Below are 19,659 nucleotides of genomic sequence, written 5' to 3'. Positions count from 1 at the left end.
GGCGTTTTGTAAAATACGACTTTGTAAATCTAGGTACAGATATAGGCATAATTGGGGAAGATATGGGGAAGATATGGGGAGAAAGAAGATGGCGAGAAGATGGGGAAAATGAACCTGATCATCGGAACAAATATAATACAAATCAATTCTTGGCACTTGTTCGGATATCCTTAGGCGCTCTTGGTCTTGCGGCCAGCAGAGACAAGAGATTCAATCTTGGCCATGAACTGTGAGGTCTTCCCGGTTGTCTGGTAGGTCCCGTTATTCCGGAGGTTCTTCAACACCTCTCCCAATACGGCATGTCCATCTTTCCCGACTTCACACGTGGGGTAGTCACCCTGGACGAACGTTGCCATGAGAGACTTGGTAGTTTTTGCGTCGATGGGACTAAACTCGACATTTCGAGGCTCCATAAGGTCACCCTTGCGCTGTGAAATTCGATCGGCACGAAGCTGAGCCAGTCGCTTGATCTCTTCCAAAGCCTCAGCTTTCTCATTCTCGTTGTTGAACAGAACGCTCTGGCCCTTCCATAGGCGTCTTCCAAGCTCATGGGGCGGGATATAACCATTGGCAACGCGGCCGCCCAAGCCGGAAAGCTTTTCATAGACGGCAGCCGAACGTGAGTCCACGTCTGTGGGAATTGAGGGCCAGGTCTTTTTCAAAGTAGAGTAGTTAACCTCCTGAGGCTCATAGCGAATAGGGGTTGGCCGGGATTTGATGATTTGCTCCTGCAGAACTTCGTCGATAGCCGCTGCTTCCGCATCTTCGCCCTCGTCATTTTCGGAAGATTTTGCATTCATGCGTGCGCCATTTCGTTTACCCTTGGCAGCTTTGGCGGCTTTGGCGGAAGGTTTGGGTTTGCGATTTGGGGGTTGGTTGCCGCCTCGAACGTTGCGTGATCTCGGGCTGCGAATAATCTTAGGCTGTTCTCCACCGCTAGCTCGTGCCGCTGCAAAAGATCTGGCATCAATCACTCGAGGAGGACGAGTCTGATACTGGTTGGTGCGAGCTGGGGGGCCATTGGGATTGCGAGGCCGGTGGGAAGGTGTGGCCGATGAAGGGCGGGTATTGGGTTTACGGTTGTCTAATGGGGGGATGTTAGAATTCAAACTTCCAAATCAAATTCCACAGCACAATTGCACAACCGCGTTTATCTTGGTCAATGCGCTCTTGAATGTACCTACCGGATGGCTGGGGTCGGTCTTCGGCGGCCACTGTACGAGTACAGGAGAACTGGCGAGCAGATGTAGAAAGACCGAACTTTGCCCGCTCACAGTTCAGCGAGATCTGCCTCAGCTGTGGGCGAAACATATTGTCTTCTGAATAAAACCAGATCGTCCACGGGGTGTCCCTAGAACGTTTTTGGTAAGGAGACTCGATACTGCTCGACGCGGAAAGATTGAATGAAGAATTGCAGTCACGTGATGCACCGCCTTCTGGGCTCCGCGCCAAGTTAATGCAGTCATCGTCAAGTCCTCCTTTTGATCCATTGCAATACCTTTGAACTGCCAAAATGCTTCGTCGAAAGCCAACAGCTATTGCTATCACTTCTGAGGACATTGCTGCCTTTGAAGAAGCCAGACTTCGCAAGCTGTCTGAAGAAAACAAACACCCAGAACAGCACGCAAAGGGGTCTTCCAATGTCAACATTGACCCTAGCGATGAGCTGAAACCACTCCCCGGTGACAAGGCTAGGATTGTTCGGACCCGTGAAGAAAGGATAGGCATTAGTCGGCGTGGTTGACTGTCTACACCGTGATCTCGAGCCCCTAGATCACTGTTGCATGTTGGAATGACTTATTCCATACCATAACATTTGGATATGAGGTACATGACCCAATCGTGCTATGCTTGCATGTGTTTATTGGCCCTTGACTTTTTCTTTCCTTTGGGGGTCATATTATTCATTATTAACAAGAAACGAATAACGCAGGATCTTTGGCGATGAATACACAACACCAGCCCCATACATCAATACATGAATACATCACACACCATCCTCCTCGTACTACCGCGAGTGATTGAATAATCGTAGAGCTTGGTGCTTTTCAAGCGCCAGACGATCATGAATCATGATATGATATGGGTTTCCCTTCTCACCATTTCGCCTATGGTGATCCATTGACTAGGACGTTGATTCAATACCGAAGAAGCGAAATGACACATTAGAATATCTTCTCGACAAACAGAAGTCAATCCAAACTACTTTGTTCATCTAGATCACACCTATGGGGGAAGGGGGAAGGGGCATCTTGACCAAAACTGATGCTTTTGTTTGTCCTCTCTCTTTTGACATATTTCGAGACTTGTTTGTTCTGATCAGATGCTGTACCTTAGAATTGGACCCGAAATGTAACACATACACCAAGCATAAGCTGAAAATCTCCTCTGAATAAAAATGCTACCTTACCACACTGCTCTACTGACATGTCCAGCAATCTAAATAGTGTCTTTCCCACAACTGTCAATTCTTTCCTAAATTCGGTTTACCAAGGAGACCAATTAAAGCAAGCTTGTGATGTACAACGCGATTCATGCATCAAGTATCATCCGGGCCGGTCAGAGATGTCATGGTGTTTGGACATCTCTGCCCTCAAAACTTTTCCTCATTGAGCCATGCATATGTCCACTGGGCTTGTAATGTAAAAAGAAGAACAAAGAAAGCTTTTACCAAAAGAAAAAGAAAAAAGAAAAAAGAAAATAGGTAATATAGAGTGACAATGACAATGGTTGTCTGGGATAGTTGGACAAAAGCTAGCAGGCCAAACAGAGGGAAAATCAGGCGACTGAATGGGAGAGAGACAACCCTAGAAGGTGGTAGATGATTTCTGTATTTGTGCGTCTCATCCTCGTTGACGTTTGGATATATTGTCGGGGCTAACATCAACTGGGTAATTCCATCGCCGTTTCAGCCCTTGTGGATCATACACACTGGCAACACTTTGTTGCCAATCTCGTGCTGAAAACACAACTGGGGGGGCCTGGAACTGGGGAGGCGAGAGAGACTGGGTAGACGTGACAGAGGGCACTTTGTTGGGGGTCTCGTACTGGACAGGGTATTGGGAGTTCATAACATTTTGTACACCCGGTACTGAATTGTTTATAGGCATTGGCGGGGAGTTTGCGCTGACGGTAGAGGGATTCACAGAGAAAGCCATGTCCCATTGACTAGAGCGAGAGATCAGTAAGAGACCAGGCGATGGTCGGGTTGTCGAGAAATTCAGTACGTACGTGATGATTCGGGTTGGATCCCAATGGGTTTCATCGACCGAAGGGGCATCTAGAGGATGAGTTGTTGGAGGCTGATGGGCAACCATTCCAAGGGATTGTATCTGAGAAGATGCGTCGGACTTCGAGTCTTCAGCACCAGTCGAAATCGGAGGGGTTACCGGAAGCGGATTGTAACGCACTCTAGATTGGAGTTGATTCAAGTGCGGATGATAGTGCGCATCCATAGGTGGACTGGGATGGTAGGGTTCTGAGGGACTCCCGTATGGGAAACTGGGCTTCAACTCGAAAGGACGATGCATGTCGGCGGAGAAAGCCAGTCTTAATGAATCGATCTGAGCTTGAATCTCGGCCATGGGCCAGGCGGTGGAGCACGTCTCGAGAATTCTCATATGACGGGTGAAAAATTCACGGGCATCTGAATTGAACTCAGGGTCGGGGGATGTAATTGCAACCTGCTCAAATTAGAATGGTTTCCTTACGGGGGAAAGAAAAAGAAAAGAACAGAAAAGAAAATCCCATAAATTGTTGAATGCTTACCAGGTGCAGCATTGTACAAGTCAGGATACAATAAATGGCAAAATTGATGCCTCTTTGCATGTAAAGTAGGCCGGATAGCCCAAACCTTTGCAAGATAGCTTCTTGTAGTCGACAAAGGCTTTTTGCCGAGGAGTAACACAGTGACATATGGATCTTCCATTCACCACCGGCTGCAAAGGATTGAGAAGCGAAAAGTTGAGGGCGATGCAACATAATAATGGCGAGGTGGCAATGAGAATGCATATTGCCCACAAAATGAGATGGAAGCCACGGCGGAGAACCATCGGCGGGATAATTGACCTGTAAGTCTGGAGGAAGGTTGCGAAGCCAGTCTGCGAAAAGCGGGTTGTTTTGTACAAATCGGGCATCTGCGCCCCAATCCTTTTGCTTCTTAACTTTGTGATAGATATCTGTAATGATGCGGATGTGATGTGCGTTGCGAACGAAATAGGCGTATTGTCTTGAGCGGTCGAGCTCATAATGATCGAGACCTCTGATATCTAGTGTCGGACGCATGTCCACTGTTTCAGGGTCGACCCCGTAATCCGAACGGCCTACATTGATCAGAAGCTATTTTCTTTTTCCCCTTCTCTTTTATAGATGACGAGACGGAATAGACTTACCCTGTGGCCCACCGATCATTACCTCAACCACCAAGAGAGCCTGCCACACTCTGGTATGTACCAAGCATTCAATTGGACCGAGTCCACACGGCTTGCCTTCGGCGTGATTGCTGTAATGTTCGTGGATGTCCAAATCTTTCGCCATTGAGACAATAGTCTTGACAGTTTGCCAGGATCGATAATAGTACCCTTTCTTTGGCAAAGATTCCCTTGCTTTTAGTAGCAGAAGTAATGCTTGGATAGTACTCAAACGTGGTACATCCATAAAGCTAGTCTCGTGCCCTAAGATATGTCAGCTTTGGAATACAGGTGGGTGAATTTTCAGCATGGACTCACTATTTGCCAAGGCAAGCCACTGGGCGCCTTCTGCGGGCTCATCAGATAAACGGCCCGCACAGGCAAAAAGGGCCTCGAGAAGAAGGGGAGAAATGGAATGGCGATCATGCTGCCATTGATAGTACAGATGGGCACGAGATACGACAGGAACATAGGGGTGTATCTCATCAAAGTAGATCTTGAAATAAGTCATAACATCGTCTTCGGCAGGCATGAGCTCGGGGGGAATTCGAATCGTCACGCCCGAACTGGTCCTGAGAGGTGGAAATTGTTCTTCAACCTCGTCCTGGACAGGGGCATCGGGCTCAATTCGGTCGGTGCGTTGCCTTCTAATGTATGGGGCTATCGAAGGAGGCGGGGTGTTAGCCATTAGTCGCAGGAAAATCCGCAGAAAAGCAATGTGCCATACCAATCCCACTCTCGTCAATCTTTAACTCCCCTAGCACATCACTGAGATTTTCTGCAGTTGACTGATCGTTATCACCATACACATTCCGATCTGATGGTCCCATTGACGGAGTTGGCGGCCCGGGGAACATTTGAGGCTGTTGAAAAGATTGGTGTGACATTGCCATTGGTGGCGACTGGAGATCGTTGTAGATGCTGGGTTGAGCCTGAGGGACGAATTGGGAATACATGCTCATTTGATCATATTGAGGGATAGTGTTGATGTTTGATTGACTGTTGTCCTTGAAAACCGGGGCCGTTGGAAATGTATGAGAGCCCTCGGCTGCATTGGAAGGTCCTCTGGTCTCTAGAGTAGACTCGCCCTGGCCATCAGGGAGAAAGTCTCCATCTTGTCCGATGGTCGGAGGAACACAGACCAGCTTTAGACGAGTGCACGCAGAACAAGGCCACGTGTTTGTCGTGGCTGCATCACACTTGATTTTCCTTTTCCGGCAACCGTTGCAAGCTCGCATCACTAAACGACTTGTCAGGATTTGTTGGCTTGTGATGGACGCTTTTCATACCCTTCAGCCTCTTATGGCGGTTATGCTCATCAACGAATACATAGTCTTAAAAGCGATGAATGGTTAGTCCGACATGCAAGAAATAGATGGGAAGGAACAATACTTTTCTGGCCTTCTCTTGGGGGCCCGACGGGGGCGCAAATGAATAACCTTGCATTCTTGCTAGTTCGATAAAAAAGTGTCGGGGTTGGAAAACGGCGCAAAGTGTGATAGTAGAGGTAACTCAGCGATTACCGGGGTATCAAGAAAGGAGAAGGAGGGGAAGAAAGAAAATATAAAAAAAGACTGGTCTGGAAGTTCTATCCACAAGGACCTGCCTCGGGAAATTGAAGGACGTTTGTCGACGTGCGAAAGAGAAGGCAGAGGTCAAACCTCGCTCCGCGAGATGGGGATTTGTCGCGAGAGATCCAACCGCGCCGAGAGACGATATAAGGCAAAGGCAGGATCGTGGGATGCCGCAGTAGTATTGAGGCCTAGGCGGATTAATCGGGGACAGACAATAGTTATGATTTCATCAAGCGTTGAAGACACTGTTCAATGACAGATTCCAGATTGTCCAAAGGTTGCGATCAACTTGCCGAGGCTCTAGGGAAAACTGATCGGCAGAAGTCGCAAAAGTCCCCAAACGTGCAAGTGTTCTGTAAGGCTGCTGTGGATTGGAAGATTTGCGTTCTCGGCAAACCGAACGCAATGTATATGAACTGCGCGAGGCTAGACACAGAACGAAAATCAGGACTTGGAGCTCGAATAGACGTGGTGAATAAACAGTTGATTGCTGTAATAAGTACAAGGCAAATTAGCGTCGGTTCCCACACATGTAATTCCGATCAAACAAAATCGCACCGAATATCAAGAGTGCGCCAAAGATAACTGCTTACAATTCGGGTAAGTAAAAGGGTTTCGGGTGCATATCCATCAATATCAACGTTGCGAAGTACTCCACATTCGAATCAACGAGTCTGGCGCATTGCATTTCAATTGGGAGGGAAGATGTGAAAGAAGCGCGAAGCATTAGGAAGAGCAACCCATCATAAGTGGAGACATGGAGACATTGGCGAATGGGTTGTTATTTTCGGATCTCTCTAGGAGAAGGGAAAAAAAAGAAAAAGAAAAAGAAAAAGGGGAAAAATTAGAGCTTGTGTGTGTGTGTGAGAGAGAGAGAGATAGAGGGAGAGAAAGAGAGAGAGAGAGAAGATCAGAAGCTGAGGGGTGGGAGGTACGGCCAAGTGTGGAAGAGGATCCAATAGCGCCCGCTGTTGTGGATTTGCCGGTGGAGGGGCGATCCGGATATATTGGTGATTTTCTATATTATTTATATTCGATATTTACGGAATAGATTGAGATCTTATCCTATATTTATTCTAGAACCATCAAGGAAAATTATTCCAGTTGATTTTGGTGTAAAATATATGTGTATATATGTATAGTTACATTGAAGTAGGTGAATAAGGGAATAAGGGATGGAAACATTCTCCACTTAAGAATGATACTGTTACCTTAGTGAATCAGTAGTACCTACCTAAGTACCCTATGAGTTTCATGCTATGAATAACTAACTAGTTATATATTATTATGTATATAGGTACTTATATAGAGGGAAAGTACGGAGTGTACGGAGTATCCGTAACGGAGTACAGAGAGTACAGAGTACAGAGTACAAGGATTACTATGTATTATATATGTAAACTCATAGCAAAAAGGTATATAAAAATTCCATTCTAAAGTAGTTTGAAACCCAATTACTCCGTATTTTCGGAAAAGACACGGTCTACAAAACCTTGAAGAATTAGAAAACTGCCGGGGAGACTTCGGAACAAAAAGGCGATTTTAAACTCGGCTTGTCGATCATCCCGAGCCGCTGGGATTGTCAGCTTACATATGGAGGACGGAGAACGTACGGAGTTAAGCTTAGGTAGCCCTGGAAGTACAGACTAATTCATAATATCCTTACTATTAACTAACTATAGGGGATAACTACATCTATATTACAATATACATATACATATACATACATACCTATAGTTATATAGTTATATATATATATATGTAATACTCGGTACTCCGTACAGGTATCCTTACCGAGGCCTTGCACGTGAACTTGATAACTGAACCTGATAACGTTATCACAATTTTCCTTCCCCCTCATCTTGGCCACACTTGACCACACTTGACCAACACACCCTGTGATTTACACTCTCTACCCTGGTCCTTTGTTACCCCTATTTCCATCATGGCGGAAATCCAAAATTCAAACCCCACGATCCTCAATGCTGCTGATCTCCCCACGCGGTTACGACCAACCGTCACTCGCAAGTCCGAATATGCTAGTATCTTCACATCCGCCCTACCCCTCACCCCAGTAGACTTTGAGAGTGTTCCGTCATCTGACTCAGAGGATGACAACCTGATGGAGGAGCCCATTGATGAACAGGAAATATATGGTAAGACTCTTATACATCCCCCTCCTCTCTCTCTCTCTCTCTCTCTCTCTCTAAAAAAAAAAAGAAAGAAAGAAAGAAAGAAAGTCCCATATATCATCCGAGATGATTACCTAGCTCAGACTCAGTACACTAAAATGTTCAGATCTCATCTCGTCGATTTCCGACCCGGAACACCCCATCTCCCTCGGTGAATTAGCTGTGGTATCTCTCCCAGATATTGCGATCAAGCCAACCCTTCCCGACGTCCCTGATTCACCTCTGCAAACTGTCACCGTGCTTATCACACCTACAATCACTCACTGCAGTCTGGCAACCGTCATCGGTCTTGGCGTCCGCGTTCGTTTGGAACAGTCTCTCCCCTCAAGATTCCGAATGGATGTGCGTATCAAGGAAGGTACGCACAGTACCGGAGATGAAGTCAACAAGCAGCTCGCCGATAAGGAGCGGGTTGCCGCGGCCTTGGAGAATGGTGCGTTGATGGGGGTCATTGCCAAAATGATGGAGACTTGCCACTGAAATTGTAAACCCTCACTTTGTACTATAAGCGAGGTCTGGATTGCATTGGTGATGCACAATACCAGGTACCTATCACCAGCAAATAGACCAGGCCCTCTCGTGTGTGTGACGACCGCCTACGACGAACAGCTCTATAAGAGTTTGAATGACTTGCATTGGAAATGAGTATTAAAAGTACATATGGACTTTTCTACTTAAGATTGTTGACACCGGACCAAAGGACTCCCCCCTCGCCTGTAGCCAACCCTAAATTTTTGCGTACATAGTATGTAGTGAATTTTTTTTTTTTGAAATCATGAGTCCAGCACACCACTTTCCTTCAAACCCTTCCAAAGTTCCGGCTCCAAGAATTTACTCACAGTAACATCTTCGGCCAGACCCTTGCGTCTCCGTGTTTTCAAGACAAAGTCCCGGGCTGTGGCCATGGCAGGGGCCATCTCCAAGGGCTTAAGCTTGACATCACGGTCCAGTGGATCACCGGGAACCACACTCCACTTATCAAACACAAGATTTACCATAGCTTGACCCTGTGTGTGAATGCGGAGATCGGTCTCAAATCCAAACGAGTCAATCACTGGGATCAAACCACGTACGGAGTAAAGCGGCGTTCCTGCAATAGGTCCATCTGACAGGACGTGACCTCTTCGGCGGGACAAGACCGTGTACACGGAAGCCACGGAGTCGGCAGGTCCTGTCATTGTGACAGAATAGATCGGCTCCATGAGACGCGGAGATGCCATGAGGAACGACGAGTATACAGCACGGCGGGCGGTAGGGATGATCTGGCCTCCACCGCGGTAGATAGCCTGATCGGCCAGGGACACATCTGTGAGTCTGAACTTTGTGTTTCGAATAGCTGAACTTCAATTAGCGTCACATTCATCATCTGCGCCCAGACTGCGAGATCATTGGAGAATGAATGAAAAGGGAGGGGGTTTTTTTTTAAAAAAACTTACGTTCTTCGCAAAGAGGGCCTTCCCGTGTACCCCAGCTGAAGCCTTGAGTGATAGAGTCCCTAACAGTACCGAGAAGCTTCTTATCCACTTGAGAGGGTAAAGTGTCATCTTGGAGAACATTGGGACCCATTTCATCCGGTCCAAAAGCCCAGATACTTCGGGCTGCAAGCTTATCCCAATCATAATTGTCTTCGAAGTATCGAGCAACCTTCCGAATAGGATCCTTGATACTGACTTTACCACTTTCAATATCCTCTGCAATCCCATCATCTAAAGGCTCCGCAATCATGGTGATTTTATTCTTCTTATTCGGAGTGATCGAGTAACACATGATGGCAGAGGTTTCCACCACGGTCTCACAGAAGCGTGTAACGGGGTCGGAGACCTTGATCTCCATCTCTGAGTACAGTTTTCGGAGGTCATGGAGCACACAGTCCATGTAAAGCTCGCCGGTTCCTAGAACCACATGCTCGCCAGACTCCTCAACCTTGGTGGAGATGAGGGGATAGCTCTTGTTGATTTTCCGCAATCCATCCAACATCTTGGGGAGTTCTGATGGATTGACCGGCTCAACGGCAACTTTAAACACCGATTCAGTCATGTGCCGAATCGGGCGGAAGATATACGCTTCCTCGTCATCTTCGAGCTTCAGAGGCATCAACGTCGCAGTCTTGGCAATGGAGTTGTCGACGCCACCCAAAAGAACCCAGTTTCCGGCGGGGACACCGTTGGTCGGGATGTTGTAACGCGTTTCCGCAATCCACGTGTCGGAGATGGTTGCTACCACCATGTCTTCCTCATCTTCTGGCGTGTAGCCATCGCCGAGAACACGGACCTGCTGACCAGGCCGCGCTGTGCCACTCATAATTCTTCCAAAGGAGTAGAAGCTTCCGGCGTCGGTACTGCTGAAGAGTTTGGTGACATGGATAACCAGAGGCCCGTCTTGATCACAAGCGACCATTGAGGCCCCAACCTTAGTATCCACAGGCCCAGTGTAGTATCGCTCCAAGATTCTCTGGGCACCTTCCACTGGGGAAGGAACGTGCTGAACAACCATGTCCACAAAGCCAGTGGCTGGTCCAAAGAATTTCTCGCAAACTAGACTGAGCAACTCCTTAGCATCGGTCTTGAGCTGAGATGGCTTCAAATTGACGCCGACGCTAGCCAGAGTCTGTTTCAAATCCTCGGGACTTTCGCTTAGTGTGTGAGAGTAGAGCTTGTAGATCGGCTCCAAGACAAACTTGACGAATGACCGCTTGGCGTTCTCCTCCACTCCTTTGCGAGTGAACTTTCGGCTCTGCGGATTGTAGAAGATGTCACCCCAAAGTCGCGTGGCAAATTCGGTCGAGTCCAAACTCGGGTAGTTGTCTGCGTACATTCGGGCAAATGACTGCAATGTGAAACACCAGTTCATCGAGCTTGAGGCGAATCCAACATTGCCCTTCTCGGGGCTCAGTCGTCGTCGTTCGCCTTGCCCAGGCAAAATGTTCTCGATAATCGTATTGACCTCTTCGATCACATGCTTCAACTTGAAATAGGCATCATTAGGAGGAAGTTTGAGCTCGAGAATGAGGCGATCCATCTTGTTGACGACCAAGGTCAAGGGGAGATCTTCCAGTACTGCATGCTTGATAATTTGCTCGGTGTTGGCCTGAACACCTTCAACAACATCGACAACCAGGACCACACCATCAGCTAGGCGGATAGAGGCAGCCACCTCATCGACAAAATTCACATGCCCGGGGGTATCAAGGAGGTTGAGCAGGTGCGATTTGCCTTTGGTGCCTGGGAGAACGAGACTCATCGGTGCCGACTTGATTGAGAGACCGCGCTCTCTCTCTAGGAAATGAACATCAGTGTATCGAAGTTGTTCTTCTCTCTTCCGCCCTGTGCGCTTCTCCAGTCGCTCTGTTAGGTCATGCGTCTGTTTGACCAACATATCCATAAAAGCAGTCTTTCCATGGTGCAGGTGACCAACGATTGCAATGTTCCTTATCTGTGATGGGAAGTTCAGCAGATCGGACATGAACTCCCGAGAGAAGTTTACGGGTGGAAGTTCGGTCTCTGAAATCGCAAATTTCTTCTGCTGGACGGGAGCAATGATGGGCTCTGATAATGGCTGAGCATCTTCCTCCTGGACCATGGTTTCGACATCCTCGCCATAGATTTGTTGTGCGCTAGGGTAGTATTGCTTGTCTTCGTGCAATATGACCGCATTCGAAGGACCCTCTGTGGAAGAAGACACGAGATTAGCCAGATTGTAGACTGCGAATAAGACATGTCGACATACCATCGACTTCCATCAATTGTTGATCATTAACTTCCTCTTCTTCTTCATCATCGAAAGCCTCATCGAACTTGAAAGCTTGAGGTTGGACATCTTCATGATGCTCCTCATCGGATTCCGCATCACCAATGTAATTACCAAACCTAGGCACAATTAGCAAGGTCATGGGTTAGAAGAGGAAAACAAAAACAGCATACTCATCATAGAGATCATCCATAATGAATTACAGAGAACATGAATGTGTGGTGAAAAACAAAAAAAAAAAAGAGAGAGAGAGGGTACTGTAGCTCTAAACGCGTGATGTCGGAGAAGTTGAGGATCTCAACTTTCACTTGGTCCAAGCGTCTTTTTTCGGAGTACTCGTGCCTACACCGTACAGCTCCTCACTCCCCACATAACAATTTACTTCTTATAGATTGCCCCTCCCCTACTTTGATCTCTTGGATCTCTTGGATTTCTTTACTTCTCTACCCTATCTCTCTATATATTCTTTGTATTCCATCCACTATTTTCAAACCATGTCTTCTCTTCCTCCCGTCTACATTGTTTCTACTGCCCGTACTCCCGTGGGATCTTTCCTGGGGTGAGCATTCCTATATTCTTCTTCCTTTCCCTCCCCCCCTGAAGGCTAATCTGACATTTGGTTATTATAGCTCCCTCTCCAGCTTGACTGCTCCCCAGCTTGGTGCACATGCCATCAAGGGTACGAAATATCTATCACCCAAACTATATCACACCCATCTTCAATGCTAATGATAATTTGTAGCTGCTGTTGAACGGGCTGAGGGCATCAATGCCTCTGATGTCGAAGAGGTCTTCTTCGGTAATGTCTTATCTGCTGGGTAAGTTGTCTTTGTTACATCTTATACCACAATTGAGACTGATATTTTCATTTATAGTGTTGGACAGAACCCCGCCAGACAGTGCGCCATCGGTGCTGGTCTTAGCGATTCTACCATCTGCACCACTGTCAACAAGGTCTGCGCTTCTGGCCTGAAGGCCATCATTCTCGGTGCCCAGACTATCATGACCGGAAATGCCGATATTGTTGTCGCTGGTGGAGCTGAGTCCATGTCGAACACCCCTCACTACCTGCAAACCTCTCGCAGCGGTACCAAGTTTGGCAGCCAGACCCTGGTTGATGGTATCCAGAAGGATGGGTTGACTGATGCCTACGGCAAGCAGGACCTTATGGGTGTTGCGGCCGAGGAGTGCGCCGAGGACCACGGTTTCAACCGTGCCCAGCAGGATGACTATGCTATCCGCAGCTATGAGAAGGCACAGGCTGCCCAGAAGGCCGGTGCTTTCGACTACGAGATTGCCCCTATTGAGATCCCCGGTTTCCGTGGCAAGCCTGGTGTGACTGTTTCCCAAGATGATGAGCCTAAGAACGTGAGTACCGCTTATTTTCTGCATTAGGTTATTGTGACTTTGACTGATTATTCCTCGCTTGTAGCTCAACCCCGAGAAGCTCCGCGCCATGAAGCCCGCCTTCATCCCCGGTACTGGAACTGTGACCGCCCCCAACTCTTCGCCCTTGAACGACGGTTCCGCCGCCGTTGTCTTGGTTTCCGAGGCTAAAGTGAAGGAGCTTGGCCTCAAGCCTATTGCCAAGATCCTAGGTTGGGGTGATGCTGCGCAGAAGCCCAGCAAGTTCACTACTGCTCCTGCTTTGGCTATCCCCAAGGCCCTCAAGCACGCCGGTGTGACCCAGGACTCCATCGATGCCTTTGAGATTAACGAGGCCTTCAGTGTTGTCGCTCTTGCCAATCTGAAGCTCCTCGGTCTCTCCGAGGACAAGGTCAACATCCACGGTGGTGCAGTCGCCATTGGACACCCTCTCGGTGCCAGTGGTGCCCGTATTGTGTCTACCCTCCTCGGTGTCTTAAGCGCTAAGGGTGGTAAGCTTGGCTGCGTCGGCATCTGTAACGGTGGTGGCGGTGCCAGCGCCCTGGTGATTGAGTCCATTTAAAGAGTAAATCTGTTAACAAAAAAAAAAAAAAAAAAAAACGGAGATGTGAAACGACCTTCGATCTTTGCATGTGAAATACCAAGTTCATTTTTGACGGGGAAGATACTCGGTGGTTTTTCTGCAGACATACCCCATCCTGCAGCGAACGAACATTCGCAGTATCAGTACCATTTTCTCGGTATCTAGAATAGTTAATGAGATATCCTTGTGTGTTTATATCCTGCTTTCCACTTGTTGCTTCGTGTTCGGTCTCAGATGAAGACCTAGTCAACTCTGAGGGTCTGTCTTCCAGAATTTCAACGCGAAGGCACTTTCGTCGTCTTCTATTGCCATCTCTATTTGGGCTCACTGGTTACGGGAAGGACGGCATCGTTGTATTTCGATAGAGTGGTTCAGGAATACTTAATACACTTATATATAGTAGTCACTCTGCCCAGGTGAGAAGCCCTGGGGTTATAACCTCGATAGCCTAATATTGTCCACATCTCCATACGATCTAGGACCTCAGCCATGATAACTAGAACCGAAAAACATTGAGACAGCCAAGACCCTCTAGAATCGTTTGCAGGGAGAGGAATATGAACGAATGATATCGGGGATGCTGTAAGAGATGGGCCTCTCTTCTGGTGTTCCAACTTATACAACCCTCTAGGCCCCGAACTCATGGAGGGCAGGACTCGAGCAAGACATTTAATGGCGATATTCACGCACCGCTTTCATTGGAAGGCTTGCCATCGCAATTAGTCTCTTAGCGAGACTGATCCTTCAAGAAATCTTTGGTTGTGTCGGGCAAGGAGGATACATTGAACCTCCCACCACTTGTGGACTACGGTTGCAATATTAGTACCCCGTATACATCTATTGTCGACTTTTAGTGAGTCGAGTATTATTAATTTGGTATTTTGGTACACATTTAGATAAATGGAAAGATCGCTCGCTTCGTTAAACCTATCAGACATTATAATCGATAATTTCCAATAATTGATGCTTTCAAGCAAAGGCTCCGACGAATGCCATGAGGAGAGCACCGCAGGCAACTGACACACAAGCCTCAACACGTCGTCTGCCTTTGAGGGTTTCATAACTCGACTCACTCAAGAAGTCCTCGGCAAGGAGTTCCACCAAACCTGCGAAGAGCAAAAGACCACTGCTAATGGCATTGGTGATGCCAACCATCAGCAGACCTGTTGCGCTGGCAGGATCATAGAAATTGTGTAGAACCAAACCAATAGCTTGACCAAAGGGGGTTGTCGTTCCGTATGCCAGTGACATAAGCCATGGTTTTATGGAATTCGGTGCAAAGAGATCCGGGATGAGCGATGCGATCCGAGACCCCAGGGCGAAACCTTCAAAGGTCTGATGAAAACTGATTGCAATTAATAGGACGACAAAGGAGGTGCCAGTCGCAACACTAAGCGCCATGCCGATGAAGATGCTGTGAAACAAAATTCCAGCTTCTAAGAGGAGGCATTGCAGAAGCTGACGTTGTGGATTATGGATTGGCCCTTCTGTGTCGGTCTGCTGTCGGTGCCGTTCGCTCACACGGGGTCGAGGTCGGTGGACAGACTGTGACTGCCCAGAATGGGCTGCTTGTCCACTGATGAGCCCGTCGTCATCCATGTAGTCATCTAGCCCATCAAGGTCATTCCTATCGTCCACTTTATCCGGTGATGAGTCCACCAGGTGAAGACGGTCCGATTCATGGGACGAACCAGAAGCTCTTGTCGTTCGCAACTTGGAGTTGTGCCCCATGCAATCTAGACTGATATTATCTGAAACCTGCCGGGCCTCTAGCCTCGAGTAATCGAGATCTGGATTTCCCCCATCACTGTTTGAGTCATGCCCAACCTCGCCGATAAGATTATCATATTCGCTTCCATGCACATGCTTTGCGCCTTTCATCGCGAAGAACATTTCCACAATAACGACTGCAAAGACCGATATCATTGCAACAAACCCTGGCATAGCACGATATGTTTGACTCCAAAATCGAGGGAGACATGGATCAGTCAGAGAAACAAATGCCGTGGGGAGCAGATGGACGAATGCCGTCGCAATCAATACACCCGTTCCAAAATGTCTCGATATAAAGAGGAACCGACGGGGGATCGGAAGACGAGGGAAACGGCGCGCTAGAACCGGAAAGGAGCAAGCTATTGTAGTTTTAATATTAGCAATGGCCAACTTGAGAGATACGAGAGAAGCTAGTGCATACCGAATGTACTCAGCCCAAGGATGAGAAACAGTGCCATAACATGCAACGGAGTGTTATAGGCCCCCCCGCTGTTTGGATCCGCATGCCGGCGTGTCATCTGAAGCTCCATCGCGCCGAAAAAGTTCTGCTCGCAAGAGAGCATCGGGGATTTCTGAAATTGTGGAGAGGGCACGCTTCAAGTCTGCTCGCAAGATAATTAGAAACAGCCCACGACCAATTCGTAGAGATTGCTAACCTGAGGGTAAATGATTTGCAGTCTGCCAGTCTTGGGCATTCTGCATTTTTGGTATCGTCTCAAACCTGTTGAGCTGTAACTACATCCCCAGTTGGAGAGGGGAATGAATGTTTGTAGGCCGGGGAACGGGAACGGAGAGTCACGCAATTGAGTTAAGACAAAGATATATCAGCTAGGAAGCTAATATCACAAATATAAGTATTCTCTTAAAAAACAAAATCATAACCAAGAAAAAAAAGAAAGAAAAGAAAAGAACAAATGCTAGAGCAGGGTGGTTTGCTTGAACAACGCGATAAAGTGAGTCTTGACTCGGGACCTCTCCCTTCGCTTAGTCATACTGAAGACCTTCAAAGGGTTCCCACGTGGGCAATGCGAGTCTTGTGATTTATTGAAGTGACCTCGGGGAGATGTCATAGACGGAATAAATATTACACTGATCCATGACCTCTATCTGCTACCTTAGTCCATCCTTTGGTACCTTTGGGTCGTGGGGAAGAGGCACTCTCATGGCCTGGAGTCTTCCCAGAACGTGTTTTTGAAGTTCTGCTGTCTGTTTCCACCGATCCAGATTGAGAGCCTGGGACAACCACCTTGGGGTTTTGCGAAACAGATGGCTGAGGGGACTCCATGGCTGCATCATCCCATTCTTTTTCTTCTAGCAATTCCCATTCCGCACTGGCCATTTCGCCTAGAAGATTGGACTTCAATCTATCCACAATCTTGGTTGGGGTAGGGAGTTTCCACATTCGCATGAATTCAACTCCTTCCGAGGCTCCCAGGAAAGAATGCGCCGTACCATGAGAATAGTGACCTAACATGGGGAATGAGGTTGTCCGCTGAATCGTCGTTTTGGGAGAGTCTTTGGCAGATTTCATTTGTGTTTGCGTGTCTCGACCGGCAAAGGCTCGCATCAGAGTTGAAGGATGGGCTGGCGGAGCAACTAGCAGTTGCCACAAGCTCTTCCCGATATCGCAGACTTCATCCCAAGAGTCCGATGAGAGGTTTATCCCTTGGGTTCGACATAACCATGCAACATTCCATGCTAAGAGGGTAGCTCCTTCGAGGAAGAAGGCATATGTTGCGGGATCCTCCTTCGCCAACCGGGGCAGTGGCTTATCAATGAAGAGAGGCCGTGGGTGTGGTGTGTGGGTATGCGGGTCCACCGTCCTTGATGCAGCTGGACTCGATGCCGCCTGGTAATCAGCTCCATCGTGACCGTTGCGCGAGCGATATGATGCTGAGGGGTTGTAGATCGTAGGCACGGGATAGTTTTTATGAGGCAGCGTAATCTCGGCGGGAAGTCTCAAGGAAAGATAGTGCGAGACGATGATCAAAAGATGAGCGATGTTAGAAAAGGACGTGGATATCTGTTCATGTGGGATACCTGTACCCGCCCTGTTAGTATGCCACGAGATGAATAACTGCTTGGAAGTGATCGTGTAAACTTGCCATTCATATCCCTCAAGTCAACGATAAAACCACATCCAAGCACATATGTCTCCCGACCCTGGCCCTTCTTCGTAGCCTTCCGTAGGCCATATAGATTAGCGACTTCTCGACAAAGATAAATACGTGACTCCGCCGTTTTGCTATGGAGGGAATGCCAAACGTGTTCCACCCGTTTGCTGGTATTTTGAACGCCAGCCAGGATCCCAGTTTCTCGCTCTTCTAGTTGAAATTTGGCAGATTCAGCATCTGACCGTCTGCGTGCTAGGGCCTCCTTTCGCTTGGCAATCTCGGTCTTTTTGGCTTTGACCTCTAATTTCAAAGCCTCGAGCTGATGAGAAACCAATTCTCTCTTTGCCAAAGACACTGCATGTCGAGTGCTTATCGTTTGGAGGACCCAGCGGGGAGAGCAAGCTTTGTCCGTATCGAGCGGCTCTTGTCCATGCGGGGAAGGATTATCCCAGGAGCTACCACAAGTAACAGCGGTCTCGATTTGTTTCCCAAGGACTTCTTTCTCCAGAAGAACTTGCGTGCTGTCGATTCGTAGTTGATATAGCTGATTGCGGGCACATGTCGGACAGTGGAAAGAAAGGCGGGAATGAGGGGCACGTGAGCATATAGAACAGCTCATCGCAGACAGTTCGATTTAATTTTCAGCTGTTCTTTGAGAGCGTAAGGGGCATTTTCATGTTGCGTTCCAGGATAATTATAGGAGCTACTTGAGTCGCCGAGAACCATATAGAGGAGTGAGAAGGGCTCATCAAAGAGATGCAAATCCCACATGACTCAAATAATATGTTGATTTAAAGGATATGACCGGCCTCAAGACATCACCTTTAGCCAATCTTTCTTCAGAGGAAGGAAGAGAAGAGAAGACGGGATGTGCACATGTACTTGTCAACGTCACCTGACACTCCGTTATCGCAATCTTATCGCTCATTTTGGATAACATCGACGAACCAGTGAGTCCGAATTCTACTGAAACAATCATTGGTTTTGATATTTATACCAAGTCAGCTAATCCAGTATGCAGTCAACACCAAACAAGGCCAGCAAAATCCCTCGACCGGGGGCAATGTCACCCCGTGTCAGTCAAGGAAGCAAAAGCCCTCCAGGCAGTGGGAGCTTCCAAGAGAACAAAAGCCCACAATCACCAGTTGAAGCTCTTACATCTACACCTATCAATGATGAGGTTCCACTTGTCTCTAGATTGACACAAGGTCTTGAAGGCTGCAACTGGGAACAGCTGCAGGGCAAATATGCCGATGCGATGGAGGAACACGGCCGAGTCGAAGAGAATCTTCGTGGTGAAACAGCCAAGCTTCTTGAAGTAAGTTTTAGAACCACATCATACTTGCAATTTCATGTCTGAGCACCCGGTAGGTTTTCATGGCATGGTCGCAAACCACCGTTTCGCAAGATGAGAACAGGGCTTTGAAAAGGTTCGATCAATCTAGCTTTGGCCCTAAGATGTGAATGAACGAATAATCAATCCTCTACAGGTTCAAGACCCAAATGCAGCACGTTCAAAATTCCGAAGTCAGTGTGGAAAACAAAAAGAGGCATTGTAAGTCCCTTTTTGTCCCTTTGACTTGGAAACAAGGCCTGATCGCTCATCTATCTGAAGATGCGGAGGTGGTGAAGGCTTTCCAAAATGCTCTCGCCTTGTTGAACGATCAAATGAAGGTTTAAGCACATGATCAACACGACATTTATGAATTATGAGTTTATGTTACCCAGTCCTTTCTATATGAGAGTCGACCTTCCAAGCGGGAATTGAATTAGCATGCAGGAAGCCATCCATCATGTATTTCCTCCCTTATATGATGGCTTAGAGGAAAAATCAATAAAAACCCCCGAAAATGTACTACAAGTAAAGAAAAATACGGTTGA

General features: G+C 47.6%; 9 protein-coding genes across 9 annotated transcripts; 4 read left to right on the top strand and 5 right to left on the bottom strand.

The window, feature by feature from the left end:
• Positions 1-170: 170 nt before the first annotated feature.
• Positions 171-1,311, bottom strand: N7516_011550 (uncharacterized protein; the record flags this gene model as incomplete). Its single annotated transcript, XM_057224268.1, has 2 exons — positions 171-1,084; positions 1,185-1,311. 2 exons carry the CDS (start codon positions 1,309-1,311, stop codon positions 171-173), a joined length of 1,041 nt encoding a protein of 346 aa, XP_057069408.1.
• Positions 1,312-1,513: 202 nt separating this feature from the next.
• Positions 1,514-1,744, top strand: N7516_011549 (CDC26 family anaphase-promoting complex subunit; the record flags this gene model as incomplete). Its single annotated transcript, XM_057224267.1, has 1 exon — positions 1,514-1,744. The coding sequence occupies one exon, from the start codon at positions 1,514-1,516 to the stop codon at positions 1,742-1,744; it is 231 nt and encodes a 76-aa protein (XP_057069407.1).
• Positions 1,745-2,843: 1,099 nt separating this feature from the next.
• On the bottom strand, positions 2,844-5,647 carry N7516_011548 (Zn(II)2Cys6 transcription factor; the record flags this gene model as incomplete). Its single annotated transcript, XM_057224266.1, has 6 exons — positions 2,844-3,168; positions 3,232-3,683; positions 3,769-4,322; positions 4,392-4,673; positions 4,728-5,069; positions 5,137-5,647. The coding sequence occupies 6 exons, from the start codon at positions 5,645-5,647 to the stop codon at positions 2,844-2,846; spliced, it is 2,466 nt and encodes an 821-aa protein (XP_057069406.1).
• A 2,281-nt stretch (positions 5,648-7,928) lies between these two features.
• N7516_011547 (iron-sulfur cluster assembly protein CIA2) lies at positions 7,929-8,655 on the top strand (the record flags this gene model as incomplete). The annotated part of the gene is made up of 2 exons (XM_057224265.1): positions 7,929-8,139; positions 8,282-8,655. The coding sequence occupies 2 exons, from the start codon at positions 7,929-7,931 to the stop codon at positions 8,653-8,655; spliced, it is 585 nt and encodes a 194-aa protein (XP_057069405.1).
• Positions 8,656-8,948: 293 nt separating this feature from the next.
• N7516_011546 (U5 snRNP component Snu114, putative) lies at positions 8,949-12,115 on the bottom strand (the record flags this gene model as incomplete). Its single annotated transcript, XM_057224264.1, has 4 exons — positions 8,949-9,511; positions 9,612-11,840; positions 11,902-12,041; positions 12,096-12,115. The coding sequence occupies 4 exons, from the start codon at positions 12,113-12,115 to the stop codon at positions 8,949-8,951; spliced, it is 2,952 nt and encodes a 983-aa protein (XP_057069404.1).
• A 289-nt stretch (positions 12,116-12,404) lies between these two features.
• Positions 12,405-13,870, top strand: erg10B (acetyl-CoA C-acetyltransferase; the record flags this gene model as incomplete). Its single annotated transcript, XM_057224263.1, has 5 exons — positions 12,405-12,481; positions 12,552-12,601; positions 12,665-12,740; positions 12,798-13,290; positions 13,355-13,870. The coding sequence occupies exons 1-5, from the start codon at positions 12,417-12,419 to the stop codon at positions 13,868-13,870; spliced, it is 1,200 nt and encodes a 399-aa protein (XP_057069403.1). The 5' UTR covers positions 12,405-12,416.
• Positions 13,871-14,860: 990 nt separating this feature from the next.
• On the bottom strand, positions 14,861-16,227 carry N7516_011544 (putative ZIP family zinc transporter; the record flags this gene model as incomplete). The annotated part of the gene is made up of 2 exons (XM_057224262.1): positions 14,861-16,023; positions 16,086-16,227. The coding sequence occupies 2 exons, from the start codon at positions 16,225-16,227 to the stop codon at positions 14,861-14,863; spliced, it is 1,305 nt and encodes a 434-aa protein (XP_057069402.1).
• Positions 16,228-16,748: 521 nt separating this feature from the next.
• On the bottom strand, positions 16,749-18,397 carry N7516_011543 (Atg14 domain-containing protein; the record flags this gene model as incomplete). Its single annotated transcript, XM_057224261.1, has 2 exons — positions 16,749-17,704; positions 17,743-18,397. 2 exons carry the CDS (start codon positions 18,395-18,397, stop codon positions 16,749-16,751), a joined length of 1,611 nt encoding a protein of 536 aa, XP_057069401.1.
• A 396-nt stretch (positions 18,398-18,793) lies between these two features.
• N7516_011542 (uncharacterized protein) lies at positions 18,794-19,458 on the top strand (the record flags this gene model as incomplete). The annotated part of the gene is made up of 4 exons (XM_057224260.1): positions 18,794-19,096; positions 19,150-19,208; positions 19,269-19,333; positions 19,394-19,458. The coding sequence occupies 4 exons, from the start codon at positions 18,794-18,796 to the stop codon at positions 19,456-19,458; spliced, it is 492 nt and encodes a 163-aa protein (XP_057069400.1).
• Between the last annotated feature and the right edge of the window lie 201 nt (positions 19,459-19,659).

This window comes from Penicillium verrucosum (genome assembly GCF_028828655.1).
Source record: "Penicillium verrucosum strain IBT 35672 chromosome Unknown utg000005l_segment0_segment0, whole genome shotgun sequence".
NCBI classification, from domain to species: domain Eukaryota; kingdom Fungi; phylum Ascomycota; class Eurotiomycetes; order Eurotiales; family Aspergillaceae; genus Penicillium; species Penicillium verrucosum.
Note: the sequence above shows the minus strand (reverse complement) of the source record. Positions and strands in the feature narration are given on the sequence as shown.